Source organism: Piliocolobus tephrosceles, chromosome X (assembly GCF_002776525.5).
Source record: "Piliocolobus tephrosceles isolate RC106 chromosome X, ASM277652v3, whole genome shotgun sequence".
NCBI lineage: Eukaryota > Metazoa > Chordata > Mammalia > Primates > Cercopithecidae > Piliocolobus > Piliocolobus tephrosceles.
Genome location: NC_045455.1, coordinates 68,642,935 through 68,661,957, shown reverse-complemented (window position 1 = coordinate 68,661,957; position 19,023 = coordinate 68,642,935). Strand labels below are relative to the sequence as shown.

At 37.3% G+C, this 19,023-nt stretch overlaps 2 protein-coding genes across 2 annotated transcripts in view; one reads left to right on the top strand and one right to left on the bottom strand.

The window, feature by feature from the left end:
• RB1 (RB transcriptional corepressor 1) overlaps nt 1-19,023 on the top strand; it is a 174,359-nt gene that overhangs the window by 111,502 nt on the left and 43,834 nt on the right. The window lies entirely within an intron of this gene.
• LPAR6 (lysophosphatidic acid receptor 6) lies at nt 1,752-3,873 on the bottom strand. The gene has a single exon (XM_023187398.2). It carries the CDS (start codon nt 3,032-3,034, stop codon nt 2,000-2,002), a length of 1,035 nt encoding a protein of 344 aa, XP_023043166.1. The 5' UTR covers nt 3,035-3,873; the 3' UTR covers nt 1,752-1,999.

Below are 19,023 nucleotides of genomic sequence, written 5' to 3'. Positions count from 1 at the left end.
TTTTCTAAGCATTTTTCTTTTCTTTCTTTATTATTATTATTATTATTATTTTTTGAGATAGGGTCTTGCTCTGTCATCCATACTGAAGTACAGTGGTGTGATCATATCTCACTGTAACCTGAAATTCCTGGGCTGAAGGCATTAAAGATGTATTTTGCTTTAGGTTTATCTAAAGGAAAACATAGATCCCTAAAGAAAACCCCCCACTGTTATTTTATTGAAAATGGGTTTACCTGTCTAGCAAATGATTGTGGTTTTTCTGAAATAATTACAGCTCAAACCTAGAGAACAGCAAAAATCAAATTTATGTCTTAAAAGAATTTTTTGTCCAAGTTGTATTCAGGACTTGAAAGATTAAGACAGTAAAAATCAGATAGGCTGGATGCTGAATTTAATTACATGTCCTTTTTCTTAAATAGAAGGCCTTCTTTTTTAGTTAACTTTGGAGAACTGCTTGATTTTTTATTTTTAATTTTTTTTTTTTTTTTGATATGGAGTCTTGCTCTGTTGCCCAGCTGGAGTGCAGTGGTGAAATCGTGGCTCACTGCAACCTCTGACTCCTGGGTTCAAGCGATTCTCCTGCTGAACCATTTTATGTTTAGTGAAATGAAAATATAGTTTTGTTTAGTTTTTTGGTCTTGTAGTTGTTGCTTTATAATGAAAGGAACTGTGTCCTTAATAAATCATTTTTACGTACAATAACATCTTGCCTACTTGAAATAATGTTTTGAACTGTCCAATATTTGGCTTAAAACGGCCAGAAGGGTGAAGGAAAAGAAAATATTTACAGTCATGCATCACATAACAGCATTTTGGTCAATGACCACATATACTATGGTTGTCTCATAAGATTATCATACTGTATTTTTACTGTACCATTTCTATGTTGAGATATATTTAGATACACAAGTACCATTATTTTACAGTTGCCTAAAGTATTCTTTACAGTAGCATGCTATATAGGTTTGTAGCCTAGAAGCAATAGGGTATACCATATAAACCTAGGTGTACAGTAGTGTATACCTTCTAGGGTTGTGTAAGCACACACTATGAGGTTTGCATGACATAATTACCTAAGCAAGCATCATAAGCAACATGTGACTGTATATTACTTTCTAAATGCCAAGTACTATATTTCACTATCTCTGGTGTTTCTCTGACCTAACATACTTAAAACGTAAGTTCTTGACTGTGATGTAAGTGCACCTTTAAAATGTACCTATGGTAGTATTTTATTTTTTTGCTAAGTAAAAACTTAGCAAAATGACATTTTATTAGTTTTCTCCCTCTCAATTTTTGTGGCATGTATCATTTTGAAATTGGGTGCATTATATACAGAAAATCAAAATAGTAACTTCAAACATACCATATAGATAGCATCTGCTTTCTGCAAATTGCCTACATAAACCAAACTCCCAAAATGTTATCAGTGTGTTACTGCTCAAGGTCTTACAACAACATTAATATGTCACCATTTCTACAGAAGACTACATTTTTAGTTATATATATATTTTAAAATACTCCCAAAACATTTGATTATTTCAAATTACTCTTCTTTCTCATTTGTTAATCATAGTTTAACAAATACGATTAGTCGTTTTAATTCAAAATAAAAATGGTATGTTGAATAAAAATATTAAATACTTAAACTTATATAAATTAGTATAAAATAATTTAGTAAATTAAATCATTCAAAGACATTACAGATTGTCACCACATGATTTAAATCAGTCACTTTTAGACACTGAATGACTTTAAGAGATTTTTTTAATGAAGGAACAAATCAAAACGGCTCAGAAAAATCAGATGGAGTGTATACACAAATAAAATACATGTTAATGCTTAGCACATTGAATACAAATTTTCTTTATACTAAAGACTTTAAAATGTCCATGTGTTAATTTCTTTTGGAGGTGGAAAAATAGTTTGTCCAAAAAGACACTTTTCACAGTTGAAGGAACTTGAAAGTTCTGTCCCAATGAGTCCTAATGGTTTTATTTCAGGCAGCAGATTCATTGTCAAATATCTTACGTTTTAAGGTCTGTAGGTTATGCTGAATAAAATTCTCTGCACCATGAACTTCAGAGAATCTGAAGTCACTTCTCCTGGTAGACCAGTTTTTCATTTTTATTGAATTCTGAATTGTGTCCGATGTAAAGTAGTAAACCACAGGGTCAAAACAACAGTTTGAAACAGCAATACAGAGAGTGATTGGGTACATTGTCCTTACTGCTGCCACTACTGAGCAATTAACAAATGTTTGTGTTCTCACAAGAGAATATAAAATAAGATTGATATTGTAAGGAACAAAACAGAAACAGAATATGATCAAATGTACAAAAATCATTTTTAAAACCTTAGTTTTGTTTATTTTGCTTCTACTTAATGTAACAGGTTTATTTAAAGTTTTTAGCACCATACTAGAACAAGTTACATTTAAAATTAGAGGAATAAAAAATCCCACTATTTCGATGAAAATTACAATCCTTGAGAGATATGTTTTCCATGTGGCTTCTGGGAAATTTTCAAAGCAGGCTTCTGAGGCATTGTTAGCCTGAGAGTGGGTAGACTGAACCAAAACCGCCGGTGCACTTCCTCCGATCACAGTTAACCACACACCAATGCAAACAATCTTTGCATTTCTTTTGGTTCTTAGAGTCTTTGACTTAAATGGGTAGACAATTGCCAGAAATCGATCTACACTAATACAAGTTAAGAACAGAATGCTTCCGTACATGTTGGTATAAAACAGCATCACAGAAATCTTACAAAGTAAATCTCCAAATGGCCAATTTTGTGTTGTGAAGTAAAAAATCCTGAAGGGTAAAGTAAAAACAAAAAGCAAGTCTGACATTGCCAAGTTAATCATGTAAGTGGTAGTTTCATTTCGGACTTTGAGGACGCAGATGAAAATGTATATGGCAACACAATTGGATATTAACCCAAGCACAAACACCGTGCTGAACATGCACCCATACAAAGTGTACTTAAAGGAGTCATTATAGAAGCAGTGGGAGCTGTTAACGCTTACCATCGTAAAGGCACGTCCAATTTTCAGTTTGGAAGCACTTTCATCAGCTGCAGTCTCCTTTGGTATTCATATTATAACCTCCAATTTATTTGTAAATTATCTGGATCTTTGGTTGGTTTTATAAATATTTCATTCTTCTCAAAAATATCCAAAAGAAACATGAAATTTGTTGCTGTAAAATTTCCGCTGAGTTCTTCAACAGGAAAATATTTTCATTTGTTAGTCTTTAGAAAATCCATGAATTCCAAGGCTCAGTTAACTGACGAGCAACCTTTAAAAAATAGTCAACGAGGCCAACCCATAGGATTATAAATTTAAAGAAAAGCTGTGATCTGTGACCAGAATGAAACCACTTGTCTTCTAAACTTCTATTTCAGTAGACAAGATGAATACTCCAAAGTTAATGTTTCTTTATGCCTCAGAATGTTTAAGTTATCAATCTTATTTTCTTTTCAGTGCAGAGTTTCAGAGACTTAAACATTCCGAATTTGTCCCATTTTACTTCTTGCTTCTTTTAAATGAAGTTTTCCTTTTTTGTTTTCCTGCAGTGGATTCCAGATGGTGGGTAAGCAGAAGAGTCTTTTAAAGGTTCCAAAATAAATTTCCAAGCATGTTAGCGCTTGCCGAATTGAGGCTTTTTCCTCAGTTGCCAGCTGTATCTTGAGGTCGCTTTCTCTGAAGTGAAAAAGAAAGGCTTGCTAGATTTGTAATATGACATCACAGGAAGAAGAGGCTGGGTTTTGACAAAGAAAGTTTCAGCCCAGTTTGTTTGCACTTCCTTTAATCTGATAATGTGTCTGCTGGTAATATACCTAGGAGGCTTGCAAATGGTCACTGGCTGTTTAACTGCGTGGTCTGCTCATTAACTCTTTTTATGTGGAAATGCCTTCTGGGGTGCTGGCAACCTCTCAGTTGTTTTGATTTGTTTCAGTAGTAATAATTGAAAGAAAAAATATCACTATTAATCCTGTTCTGTTATTCGATTGTTTTCATGTTTGGGATATGACATTTTAGAAAAGAAAATGTATATGGGTGTGTATTTATAAATTGCAATTGTTAGTGATATCTTTACATAGCATTTCAAAGAACTGTTCAATGACTATGAAACAGGGGCCTTTAATCTTTAAGGTATAAAAAGCATTTGACTCTTGGTTTCTGAAAAACCCTCAATATTTAATTGTTATGATTATGAGTAACTCTTATCCTGGGTCTCATTATTTTTTGATAAGCAATTTTCTAACATTCTTTCCTCTTTCCTATGAAGTTGAATTGATATTTTAGAGCTGTTTAAATTTTTAAATTACTCATTTCACCAAAGAACAAATTCAAGAATGTTTATCTTTGGTGTGGTGTTAATCTTACTTTTTAAGCACAAAATGAAGTTGCATCCTTTTAAACAGATTTTTTTTAACCTTAAATTGATTGAAATAAGGTTTAGAGAATAAAAATCCTACTACTTGGCTAAATTTTAGGTTCATAGTCTTATCTTCCTTCTTCCTCCCAGCTCTTCCCTTACCCCTTAATATGACATTAACTATATATTGGAATATATTTCAGATTTGTCTTCATTTAAAAGTTTCTATGAATGGTTTCTCTATATATTTATATTTAAAGTATACTCATATTTTGGGCCAGGCGCAGTGGCTCACACCTGTAATCCCAGCACTTTGGAAGGCCAAGGCAGGTGGATCACCTGAGGTCAGGAGTTCAAGAGCAGCCTGGCCAATATGGTGAAACCCCATCTCTACTAAAAATACAAAATTAGCCTAGTGCAGTAGTGTATGCCTGTAGTCCCAGCTACTCCTACTCAGGAGGCTGAGGCAGGAGAATTGCTTGAACCCAGGAGGCACATGTTGCAGTGAACCGAGATCAAGCCACTGCACTCCAGCCTGGGCGACAGCGAGACTATCTCCAAAAAAAAAAAAAAAAGTATACTTACATTTTAAAAACTCCAAAATCAGAAGAAAGTGTGTGTAAGGTGAGGGTAGTTAAATGTAGGTGTTATTTCCTCAAAGATTGAGGATATTACAACCTCTATAGCACATGTTTTTCTTGTTTTAAATATTTTTTCAGAAAAGGCTAGATCTGGTTATGCCTTACTGTTATTATGTTTTTGAATTTGGTCTAGTTTAAGCTGAAACTCTTCCTTTTGGGTATTAAGTAATTTAAGAACAATTTATTTTTTCTCATAAATTACTTAGCTAGCTTAAAAATAACTTATTACAGTAATATCTTTTGTGTTGTTTTGCACCATTCTTTCACACTCAGCAACTTTTGTCATTTGTTGATGAACTATAATCTATTTCTACTGTCTGGACTAGAAAATTCATCTATTATTAAATGACAAAAAAAGATGAGTATTACTTATAACCAATACTTAAAGTTTTGAAGGGTTGAATATCTTTGTATCACATTTGGTATAGAAAAAAGGTATGTGTGTGTTCTTATTAGAAGACTGGTAGAAGCTGAGTGAGCATTAATGAAAAAAGGAATAGTTAATAAGCTTGTATTCTCATTGGAAAAAATTTTCTGTTAGTACTTATGTCTTACTTTTTTTTTTTTTAATTTGGTTCAGTATGTTTAAAAAAACGTAAAATCTTAGTAATCTTCTTTCAAATTGATAGTCTCCTCTTTAGTCATCTTTAATTAATGAAATATATGCAGTTTTATATGCTGATCTTGTCCTACTTTTACTTTCATTTTGAATATGGCATTTTCTCATTCAAAGAATTAAAATGTATTAATTCTATTTGGAATATTCTCCTACATATTGTCATTACTCACTTGACTTGTTATTCACTTAAATCATTCATCTATAGTTTTTCTTTCTTTCTTTTCTTTTTTTTTTCTCACTCTGTCGCCCAGGCTGGAGTGCACTGCTGCGATCTTGTCTCACTGCAACCTCTGCCTCCTAGGTTCCAGTGATTTTCCCACCTCAGTCTCCCTAGTAGCTGGGATTACAGGCGCCCGCTGCCACACCTAGCTAATTTTTGTATTTTTAGTAGAGATAGGGTTTCACCATGTGGCCAGGCTGGTCTCGAACTCCTGACCTCAAGTCATCCACCCACTTCGGCCTCCCAAAGTGTTTGAGTTATTGGGGCTTAAAAATGGATAGATTACTATTTGTTGAATTAGGTTTTTCATTATTATCAGTATCATAGTAAATATTTGTATAATTCTTAACACAATTCTTGGTTCTTTGTAGATGATTCTCACATGTTTGCTGATGAGTGAATCATAAACTTGAATTTTGTTGCAAGTTGTTCCTACTGAGGAAGAGCAGTAGCAGAGGGACTGTTTCAATGGGAAGAACATAATTGAATACTGCATTTTTTCCAGATATTAAATTTGGCTTCTAATTAAGGAACCAAAGGGGAATTTAGAAACTTTGAAAAATTCTTAGGTTAGAATTGGAAAAATACAGAGTAACTACTTGCAAAGGGAGGTAATAAATCCGTAGAATCAATTGTATTTAATAGACACGTTTGTATTTGATAAACTTGGGCAAACTGTTATTTTAATTGAGATCTCTACACTTCTGGAAGTTAACTCTGAGAATCAATTTATTTATTGTATGGATTTTTTGGGGGGGAGTGAAAATTAAATAGAGCCAGATAGATGTTAAAATGGTAAAGACAGGAACAGCTTGAGTCTGTTAAAATGGTGAAGACAGGAACAGTTCCCAGTGAAATCAATGCAGAAGGTGGGTGATTTCTCCATTTCCAACTGAGGTACACAGCTCATCTCATTGAGACTTGTTAGACAGGGGATGCAGCCCATGGAGGGCGAGCCAAAGCAGGGTGGGGCATCGCCTCACCAGGGAAGTTCAAGGGGCCGGGGAAATTCCTCCCCTAGCCAAGGGAAGTGATGACAGAATATGCCATGAGGAACAGGGCATTCCGGCCCAGACACTATACTTTTTCCATGATCTTCACAACCCTCAGACCAGGAGATTCCTTCGGGTGCCTACACCACCAGGGCCCTGGGTTTCAAGCACAAAACTGGGTGGCCGTTTGGGCAGACACTGAGCTAGCTGCAGGATTTTTTTTTCATACCCCAGTGGCACCTGAAACACCAGGAAGACAGAACTGTGAACTCGCCTGGAAAAGGGGCTGAAGCTGGGGAGCCAAGTGGTCTAGCTCAGTGGATCCCACCACCACAGAGCAAGCTAAGATCCACTGGCTTGAAACTCTCACTGCCAGCACAGCAGTCTGAAGTCCACCTGGGATGCTGGAGCTTGGTGGGAGGAGGGGCATCTGCCATTACTGAGGCTTGAGTAGGTGGTTTTCCCCTCACAGTGTAAGCAAAGCCACCAGGAAGTTTGAACTGGGTAGAGCCCACTGCAGCTCACCAAAGCCACTGTAGCCCAACTGCTTCTCTGGAGTCCTCCTCTCTGGGCAGGGCATCTCTGAAAAAAAGGCAGCAGCCCCAGTCAGGGGCTTACAGATAAAACTCCCATCTCCCTCAGACAGATCACCTCAGGGAAGGTGCTATAGGGTGGCTATGGGTGCAGCTTCGGCAGACTTAAATGTTCCTGCCTACTGGCTCTGAAGAGAGCAGCAGATCTCCCAGGATAGTGCTCAAGCTCTGCTAAGGGACAGACTGCCTCCTCAAGTGAGTCACTGACCCCCATGCCTCCTGACTGGGAGACACCTCCCAGTAGGGGTCAACAGATACCTCATACAGGAGAGCTCTGGCTAGCATCTGGTGGGTGCCCCTCTGGGATGTAACCTCCAGAGGAAGGAACAGGCAGCAATTTTTGCTGTTCTGCAGCCTCCAATGGTGATACCCAGGCAAGCAGGGTCTGGAGTGGACCTTCAGCAAATTCCAGCAGACCTGCAGCAGAGGGACCTGACTGTTAGAAGGAAAACTAACAAACAGAAATGAATAGCATCAATATCAACAAAAAGGACATCCACACAGAAACACCAAAGGTAGATAAATCCATGATGATGAGGAAAAATCAGCACAAAAAGGCTGACAATTCCAAAAACCAGAATGCCTTTTCTCTTCAAAAGAATCACAACTCCTTGCTAGCAAGGGAACAAAACTGGACAGAGAATGAGTTTGATGAATTGACAGAAGTGGGCTTCAGAAGGTGGATAATAACAAACTCCTTCAAGCCAAAGGAGCATATTCTAACCCAATGCAAGAGAGCTAAAAACCTTGAAAAAAGGTTAGAGGAATTGCTACCTAAAATAACCAGTTTAGAGAAGAACATGAATGACCTGATGGAGCTGAAAAACACAGCACAAGAACTTTGTGAAGCATACACAAGTATCAACAGCCAAATCGATCAAGTGGAAGAAAGGATATCAGAGATTGAAGATCAACTTAATGAAATAAAGCATGAAGACAAGATTAGAGAAAAAAGAATGAAAAGGAACAAACAAAGCCTCCAAGAAATAGGGGACTATGTGAAAAGACCAAACCTATGTTTGATTGATGCACCTGAAAGTGACAGGGAGACTGGAACCAAGTTGGAAAACACTTCAGGATATTATCCAAGAGAACTTCCCCAACCTAGCAAGACAGGCCAACATTCAAATTTAGGAAATACAGAGAACACCGCAAAGATACTCCTCGAGAAGAGCAACCCCAAGACACATAATCGTTGATTCACCAAGGTTGAAATGAAGGAAAAAATGTTAAAAGCAGCTAGAGAGAAGGGTCGGGTTACCTACAAAGGGAAGCCCATCAGACTAACAGCAGATCTCTCTGCAGAAACCCTACAGGCCAGAAAAGAGTGGGGGCCAATATTCAACATTCTTAAAGAAAGGAATTTTCAACCCAGAATTTTGTATCCAGCCAAACTAAGCTTCATAAGTGAAGGAGAAATACAGTTCTTTACAGACAAGCAAATGCTGAGAGATTTTGTCACCACTAGGCCTGCCTTACAAGAGCTCCTGAAGGAAGCACTAAATATGGAAAGGAAAAATTGGTTCTAGCTGCTGCAAAAACATACCAAATTGTAAAGACCATCAACAGTATGAAGAAACTAATGGGCATCAACTAAGGAGCAAACTAACTGGCTAGCATCAAAATGACAGGATCAGATTTACATATAACAAAATCAACCCAAAAGTAAACGGGCTAAGTGCCACAGTTAAAAGACACAGACTGGCAAGTTGGATAAAGAGTCAAGACCCATCAGTGTGCTGTATTCAGGAGACTCATCTCACATGCAAAGACATGTGCTCAAAATAAAGGGACAGAGAAAGATTTACCAAGCAAATGGAAAGCAAAAAAAAAAAAAAAAAAGCAGGGGTTGCAATCCAAGTCTCTGATAGAACAGACTTTAAACCAATGAAGATCAAAAAGACAAGACGGGCATTACATAATGGTAAAGGGATCAATGCAACAAGAAAAGTTAACTATCCTAAGTATGTATGCACCCAATACAGGAGCACCCAGATTCATAAAGCAAGTCCTTAGAGACCTACAAAGAGAATTAGACTCCCACACAATAATAGTGGGAGACTTCAACACCCCACTGTCAATATTTGACAGATCAATGAGACAGAAAATTAACAAGAATATTCAGGACTTGAATTCAGCTCTGGATCAAGCAGACCTAATAGACATCTACAGAACTCTCCACCCCAAATCAACAGAATAGACATTCTTCTTAGCACCACATCACACTTATTCTAAAATTGACCACATGATTGCAAGTAAAACACTCCTCAGCAAATGCAAAACAATGGAAATCATAACACAGTCTCTGAGACCTCAGTGCAATCAAATTAGAACTCAGGATTATGAAACTCACTCAAAACTGCACAACTGTGTGGAAACTGAACAACCTGTTCCTGAATGAATACTGGGAAAATAATGAAATTAAGGCAGAAACAAAGAAGTTCTGTAAAACCAGTGAGAACCAAGACACAACATACCCAAATCTCTGGGACACAGCTAAAGCAGAGCTTAGAGGGAAGTTTATAGCACTAAATGCCCACAGGAGAAAGAGAAAGGATGTAAAATTGACATCCTAACATCACAATTAAAAGAGCTAGAGAAGCAAGAGCAAACTAATTCAAAAGCTAGTAGAAGACAAGAAATAACTAAGGTCAGAGCAGAACTGAAGGAGAGAGAGACACAGAAAACCCTTCAAAAAATAAATGAATCCAGGAGCTGATTTTTTTGAAAAGATTAACAAAATAGATAGACCATTGCAAGGCTAATAAGAAAAGAGAGAAGAATCAAATAGACACAATCAAAAAATGCTAAAGGGGATATTACCACTGATACCACAGAAATACAAACTACCATCAGGGAATACAATAAACATCTCTATGCCAATAATCTAGAAAATCTAGAAGAAATGGATAAATTCCTGGACACATACACCTTCCGAAGAGTAAACCAGGAAGAAGTCGAATCCCTGAATAGACCAATAACAAGTTCTGAAATTGAGACAGTAATTAATAGCCTACCAACCAAAAAAATCCCAGGAGCAGATGGATTCACAGCTGAATTCTGCCAGAAATACAAAGAGAAGCTGGTACCATTCCTTCTGAAACTATTCCAAACAATAGAAAAAGAGAGAATCCTCCTTAACTCATTTTATAAGCCAAGCATCATCCTGATACCATAACCTGGCAGAGACACAACAAAAAAAGAAAATTTCAGCCAATATCCCTGATGGATATTGGTGTGAAAACCCTCAATAAAATACTGGCAAACTGAATCCAGCAGCACATCAAAAGCTTATCCACCACAAACAAGTCGGCTTCATCCCTGTGATGCAAAGCTGGTTCGACAAAAGCAAATCAATAAACATAATCCATCACATAAACAGAACCAATGAAAAAAAAAACCACATGATTATCTCAATAGATACAGAAAAGGCCATTGATGAAATTCAACACCCTTCATGCTAAAAACTCTCAATAAACTTCATATTGATGGAACATATCTCAAAATAATAAGAGCTATTTATGGCACACCCACAGCCAATATCATACTGAATCAACAAAAGCTAGAAGCATTCCCTTTGAAAACTGGCACAAGACAAGGATGTCCTCTCTCACCACTCCTATTCAGCATAGTATTGGAAGTTCTGTTCAGGGCAGTCAGAAAAGAGGAAGAAATAAAGCATATTCATATAGGAAGAGAAGAAGTTAAATTGTCTCTGTTCACAGAGTACATGATTGTCTATTTAGAAAACCCCATTGTCTCAGCCCAAAATCTCAAGCTGATAAGCAACTTCAGCAAAGTCTCAGGATATAAAATCAATGTGCAGAAATCACAAGTATTCCTATACAACAATAATAGAGAGCGAAATCATGAGTGAACTCCCATTCACAATTGCTACAAAGAGAATACAATACCTAGGCATACAACATACAAGGGATGTGAAGGACATCTTCAAGGAGAACTACAAACTTCACTACTCAAGGAAATAAGAGAGGACACAAACAAATGGAAAAACATTCCATGCTCGTGGATAGGAAGAATCAATCTTGTGAAAATGGCCATATCACCCAAAGTAATTTATAGATTCAATCCTATTCCTATCGAGCTACCATTGACTTTCTTTATAGAATTAGAAAAAAACTACTTTAAATTTCATATGGAACAAAAAAAAGCCCATATAGCCAACACAATCCTAAGCAAAAAGAACAAAGCTGGAGGCAGCACACTACCTGCCTTCAAACTATACTACAAGCCTACAGTAACCAAAACAGCATGGTATTGGTACCAAAACAGATATATTGACCAATGGAACAGAAGAGAGGCCTCAGAAATAATGCCACACATCTACAACCATCTGATCTTTGACAAACCTGACAAAAACAAGCACTGGGCAAAGCATTCCCTCTTTAATAAATGGTGCTGGGAAAACTGGCTAGCCATATGCAGAAAACGGAAGCTGGACCCCTTTCTTACACCTTATACAAAAATTAACTCAAGATGGATTAAAGACTTAACTGTAAGACCTAAAGCCATAAAAACCCTAGAAGAAAACCTAGGCAATATCATTCAGGACATAGGCATGAGCAAAGACTTCATGACTAAAACACCAAAAGCAATGGCAACAAAAGCCAGATGGGATCTTATTAAAGATGGGATCATGACAAATGGGATCTTATTAAACTAAAGAGCTTCTGCACAGCAAAAGAAACTATCTTCAGAGTGAACAGGCAACCTACAGAATGGGAGAAAATTTTTGCAATCTATCCATCTGACAAAGGGCTAATGTCCAGAATCTACAAGGAACTTAAACAAATTTACAGGAAACAAAGCAAACAACTCCATCAAAAAGTGGGGGAAGGATATGAACAGACGCTTCTTAAAAGAAGACATTTATGTGGCCAATAAGCATATGAACAAAAGCTCATCATCAGTGGTCATTAATGAAATGCAAATCAAAACCACAATGAGATACCATCTCCTGGCAGTTAGAATGGCAATCATTAAAAAATCAGGAAACAACAGATGCTGGAGAGGATGTGGAGAAATAGGAACACTTTTACACTGTTGGTGGGAGTGTAAATTAGTTCAACCATTGTGGAAGACAGTGTGGTGATTCCTCAAGGATCTAGAACCGAAATAACATTTGACTCAGCAATCCCATCACTGGGTATATACCCAAAGTATAAATCATTCTACAATAAAGACGTATGCACATGTATGTTTATTGCAGCAGTATTTACAATAGCAAAGACTTAGAACCCACCCAAATGCCCATCAGTGATAGACTGGATAAAGAAAATGTGGCACATATACACTATGGAATACTATGCAGTCGTAAAAAAGGATGAGTTCATGTCCAGGGACATGGATGAAGCTGGAAACCATCATTCTCAGCAAACTAACACAGGAACAGAAAACCAAACACTGCATGTTCCTACTCATAAGTGGGAATTGAACAATGAGAACACATGGACACAGGGAGGGGAACATCACACACCAGGGTCTGTCGGCGTGGGGGGTTAGAGGAGGGATAGCATTAGGAGAAATACTTAATGTAGATGATGGATTGATGGATGCAGCAAACCACCATGGCACGTGTATACCTATGTAACAAACCTGCACATTCTGTGCATGTATCCCAATACTTAAAGTATAATAACTTTAAAAAATGGGGAAGACAAGCCTTTTTTTAGGACTGTTGCCATAATGACCATGTAGACTGATTTGAAATATAGTGTATCAGCTTTGGCAACATAGGGAGATCCTGTCTCTATAAAAAATTTAAAAATTACCTGGGTGTGGTGATGTGAACTTGTGGTCCCAGCTGGTTGGGAGGCTGAAGTGGGAGGATTGTTTGAGCCTACGAGGTTGAGACTGCAGTGAGCCTTGATCGTACCACTGCACTTCAGCCTGGTGACAGATCAAGACCTTGTCTTAAAAAAAGGAAAGAATATAGCCTACATATACAACCAATTCAAAATATAGTGAATCTTGGCCGGGAGCTATGGTTCACACCTATAATCCCAACACTTTGGGAGGCTGAGATGAGAGGATCACTTGAGACCAGGATTTCAAGACCAGCCTAGGCAACATAGTGACACCCTCTTTCAAAAAATTAAGCAAGTGTGGTGGTGTGCACCTGTAGTCCTGGTTACTAGGGAGGCTGAGGTGGGTGGATCACTTGAGCCCGGGAGATTGAGGCTGCATTGAGCTATGATTGTACCATTTTACTCCAGCCTGAGTTATAGAGAGGCCTGTTCTCAAATAAATATGTAAATAAATAAAAAGAATGAAATAGAGTGAATTTCATCGTGTAGTGCGTCAGTTTTTAAAATTTAATGACATCTAATTCTGAGTCTTTGAATACTTTCAATGCTTAAGCTGCTGGGTTGGGTTTTTGGTTCTGTTTTCGTTTTTGTTTTTTTGACATGGAGTCTCGCTCTGTCATCCAGGCTGGAGTGCAGTGGTGTGATCTCAGCTCACTGCAACCTCCGCAGGTTGAGTTTTTTCACTCTTAGGTATAATAGATCAAGGAGTCACCTTACATTCTTTATGTTTAAGGATTTCTGATTTTTGAAACCAGGTTGCCCAAGAAACGTATGTAAGATTAAATATTTTGTAAAAGGCTTCCCTTTATGTTTCAGTAGCATTCTTCTTTAAAAGATCTATTTTTTTCCACAGTAAGACACCATGTTCTTTTACTATAAAATTGATCAAACAGGAATTGATTAAAACTTTAAAGAATTCTCTCATTAAAAGTTTTGAAGGCCATAATTGAAATTGTACATAACATTGAGAACAGGGGATATGCCAAAAAAAAAAAAAAAAAAAAAAAATCAGATAAGAGAGTATGTGAGACTTAAAACAGAAATAAATTCATTTAAGTTCAAAAGAAAGTGTGAGCCAGGCATAGTGGTACACACCTGTAGTTGAAGCTACTCTAGAGGCTGAGACAAGAGGATCACTTAAGACCACAGGGGTTTGAGGCTTCATTGCTCTATGATGACACCTATGAATAGCCACAGCACTCCAGCTGAGGCAACATAACGAGACACTGTCTCTTAAAAGAAGAAAGAGAAAAAAAAATATGGAACACTGATATTTTAAAGTTTAAAAAGAATTATTCTAAACTTACTTTAGTCATTTTGCATGTAGCACGTGTTTGCCATGGTGAAATGTGACTTCCATCTCTAATTTATACTAATGAAAAAAGCAGTTTTCTCATTTGGGATTCTTTTGATGCTCATTATGATAAAATTTTCTATTTAGGTGTAGAAACAAATAAATCGTTTTCTTTTTCTTTTTCTTTTTTTTTTTTTGAGACGGAGTCTCGCTCCGTCGCCCAGGCTAGAGTGCGGTGGCCGGATCTCAGCTCACTGCAAGCTCCGCCTCCCGGGTTTACGCCATTTTCCTGCCTCAGCCTCCCGAGTAGCTGGGACTACAGGTACCCGCCACATTGCCCGGCTAGTTTTTTTGTATTTTTTTAGTAGAGACGGGGTTTCACCGTGTTAGCCAGGATGGTCTCGATCTCCTGACCTCGTGATCCACCCGTCTCGGCCTCCCAAAGTGCTGGGATTACAAGCTTGAGCCACTGCGCCTGGCCACAAATAAACCTTTTTTAATTTGAGAAATGAACATTTGTAATTTATGTTGACAGAATATATTTTCTATAAAAAGATCTTTTAGCCTAAGGAGGAAAAATTTTAAATTCTAGACTAGTATTACCTTAAGTCTATTGGTATCATTTGGAAGTGATTTACCTTCCTTTCATTATTGTAAACACTTAATACTTTATGATACTTTTTACCAGAATGTGAGTCATCTACCCAAGTTCAAAGAGTTGAACCAACTTCTATAGAGTTGGATGGAAGTAGAAGAGGAAAGATTTAAAAGGTGATGAATCATGATTATAGCAAAGTAAAAGTTGATGGGAACGATGGTTGAAGCAGGTTCAGACAAGTAGGGAAAGGAAATCAAGAGGAGTGAACATGTTATTGTGATAAGATTTAAAACTTGAATAAGCATATTTATCTGTGCATACACTTGAGTTGTCGCATATTTATCTGTGCATACACTTGAGTTGTCCCTTCGTCCTTATCTTTTTTCGAACTCTCTTGCTGCTTCCTCATCTCCAGCTCTTAGAATCGTATCACATCTTTTCTATGGAGTCTTCTTAGTCTCATCAGTTCCTTTTCTGTACTTCCACAGTACTTAGTTTGCCTTTTAAGACATATTCGTGCAATTCAATTAAGAATGAAAAGGCCATGTGTGGTGGCTCACGCATGTAATCCTAGCACTTTGGGAGGCCAAAGCGAGCAGACCTCTTGAGGTCAGGAGTTCAAAACCAGCCTGGCCAACACAGTGAAACTCTGTCTCTACTAAAAATACAAAAAAGTCATCCAGATGTGGTGGCTGACACCTGTAATTCCAGCTACTCAGAAGGCTAAGGCAGGAGAATGGCTTGAACCCGGGAGGCAGAGGTTGCAGTGACAGAGATCATGCCACTGCACTCCAGCCTGGGTGACAGAGCAAGACTCTGTCTCAAAAAAAAGAAAAAAATAATAATACAAAACAAAGAAATAATTGCAATACAAGATATAACAATAGCTATTACTAACACATAGAGATGAGAGTCTACAAATTTAGTAAAGAGCTTCTTGAGGAGATGATGTGTAATGAAGGCTAGCCTTTACAGTTGAATATAAAATTTTAAATTTCAGGTTTTGAAGGCTTGGGCATTCCTGGTAATAATGTCCCATTAGTATAGTCATGCTGCCTTTCTCATCCCAAAACACAGAAAACTATTTGACTATTTTCTCCATTCTCTCAAGAATGCTACGTAACCTAGTCCTACTCTGAATTCCTAGCATATGTTAATTCTTCACATACAATATATGCCTTGTTGCATAAAGGCTGAATTTGGTCATAAAACCTTAGTTGGGAAAGGCTGGGTGGGTTGTAGCTTTCAAATATTTTTCACCTACTCTAGAAGTTGCAAAGTGTCATGAAAGGACCAGTTTCACTAGGTGTTAAATGACCTGGATTCTAATCCCAGTTACTAAAAATTGATGTGCATCTCCTGAGCCCCACCTACTCAGGAGGCAGAGGTGGAAGGATCTCTTGAGCCCAGGAATTCCAGTCTAGCCTGGGCAATATAGAGAGACCTCAACTCTTAAAGGAAAAAATATTAACATAACCTTGAGCAAATAATTTAGCTTCTCTGTTGTGTATTTGTAAAAGAAGAGTATTAAATTAGCCCTACAGAATTCTTTTCAGCCCTCAACTTTCTATCTAATTTAGTCTCCACACGAATTTTGAATGATAGAAAGAGCATATATTATTGTCTCAATTTTACAGATCAAGAAACTAAAATTCAGAGAAGTTGTGACTTGCTTAGGATTACAAAGTGATTATTGGTGGAGAACAATGAAGTCAAAACTAAAAGCTGGGTCCTCACAAGAAGTACCCAACCCAGTTCCTTATACATGTTTGTCTAATGAAAGAATACAACTCAATGAGTGCATGCATAAAGGCATAGTAGAAATCACTGTGACCTAGAGATCCGGAATCCTTGATTTCTAAATTTTGACCTTACCTTGGGCAAACGCTGCCCTGGACTTTAAGATGGATATAACATGCCCTTTTGACCTTATGAAGAGTTTTCAGAATAAAATGAAATGAAAACAAATTTTGAATGTAAAACTCCAAAAAGATACTATTATAGATGAAATCACCTATAATATGTTAACTTTATAGAAATAAAGGTTATGTTATGGGAAAACATGGAACAATAAGATTTATTTTGTTTTCTTCACCAAATAGAATGCCTGTGCTCTGTCAGATAAAGAAGTGATCATGTGATGCATTTGGTATGCCTTTTTTAGCACTTTTGCTAATGTACAGCCAATTTAAATCAAATAGACATAAGCTTTGCTTATAAAAACCACATATATTTCTAAGTTAGTTTGCTTAGTGGTTAACACGTTGCATATTGCATTAGTCTTAATATCCTCTAATGTTGGAGCTAGCACTAGATCCTAGAAATTCATAATAAAAGTCCACCTTACCCCTGTTACAACTAGCCATTCATCTTCTTTGGTATATAGTTTAGCTCTCCTTCCGGTCACTCAAGTACAACTTAGGAAACTAAAACTATAGCTGATTATTGCTGGAGTGGGAACTCGAATCCTAGTTTCTTCACTTCTAGTCACATTTTCTCATTGTAACAGGTAGCTTTCACCCCTTTTTTTCTTACTGATGTTGTGCTAGTTCATTCTTGCATTGCTGTAAAGAAATACCTGAGACTGAGTAATTTATAAAGAAAAGAGTAGGGTTTAGTTGGCTCATGGTTCTTCAGGCTGTACAGGAAGCATGACACCAGCATCTCTTCGGCTTCTGGTGAGTCCTTAGGGAGCTTATATTCATGGCAGAAGTCGGAGGGGGAACAGTCATGTCACATGGTAGCAGTAGGAGCAAGAGGAAGGAGGAGGTCCCATACCCTTTTTAAACAAGCAGATCTCTTGTGAACTAACTGAGCGAGAGCTCAGTTATCACCAAGGGGATGGTGCTAAACTTCATGAGGGATCCACCCCCATGATGTTGTCACCTTCTACCAAACCTCACCTCCAGCATTGGGGATCACATTTCAACATGAGATTTGGGAGGGACAAACATTCAAACCATATCAGACATAAAATAGGAAACTTGGTCCATAGCTTAGGTAAATATCAAGCAAAGAACTTTGTTTTGAAATGTGTAATGCTATGTAGACTTTTAAAAACACTAAATTCTAACATTATGATAGAAATTTAAGATTAAGAGATTTTAGACATTTTCATCCTTCTGTACATTAAAATCGTATGATGGCCATCCTTCATTTTTAGCTTCATCTTTATTTATTTAAAAAGTTTGCATTTGTACATAGTAATGTGCCAAGTTTTATACAAAAGCAGGAAATGTCTCTGCTGCTTTCAGATAATTAGAACAGGGTTTTCTGTGAATAGCAAATTTAACACCTTCCAGCATAGATTATTATCAGAAATCCAAGTACTCTTCAGTTTAAGTAAATACTTATTGACTTGTATCTTTTACCTATTACTGAGGAGTAGAAGTTGAAAAGGATTGGTCTCTCAGGATGCTCCTGGAAGCTGAATGCTTGTGGCTAGAAAGGTATTCTCTGATATACCTGAATTCTTTTGCTCCCACTAGTGAAATTGTATGTATTAAAAGTTTAAGCATTGTTTACTCCCAGATTTATATTTGCTGGTTTTTCATATTATTGTAATGTTATGAAATGTAAGTGCAAAAAAGGGTTGTTTTAGTCAAACCAAGTTCGGTGCTTTGAAATGACTCAGAGGAATGTTGCAGAAAATATTGTAGAGTTAGACGTAGAAAAGATACAAGGGGGCAACATAAGAAACTAGAAAGGATTGCTAGGTGCAGTGACACATGCCTGTAGTCCCAGCTACTCAGTAGGCTGAGGTGGGAGGATCGCTGGCACCCAGGAGTTCTGGGCTTGTGCAGTTCTGCATCAATATGGTGACCTCCCAGGAGCAGGGGATGGCCAGGTTGCC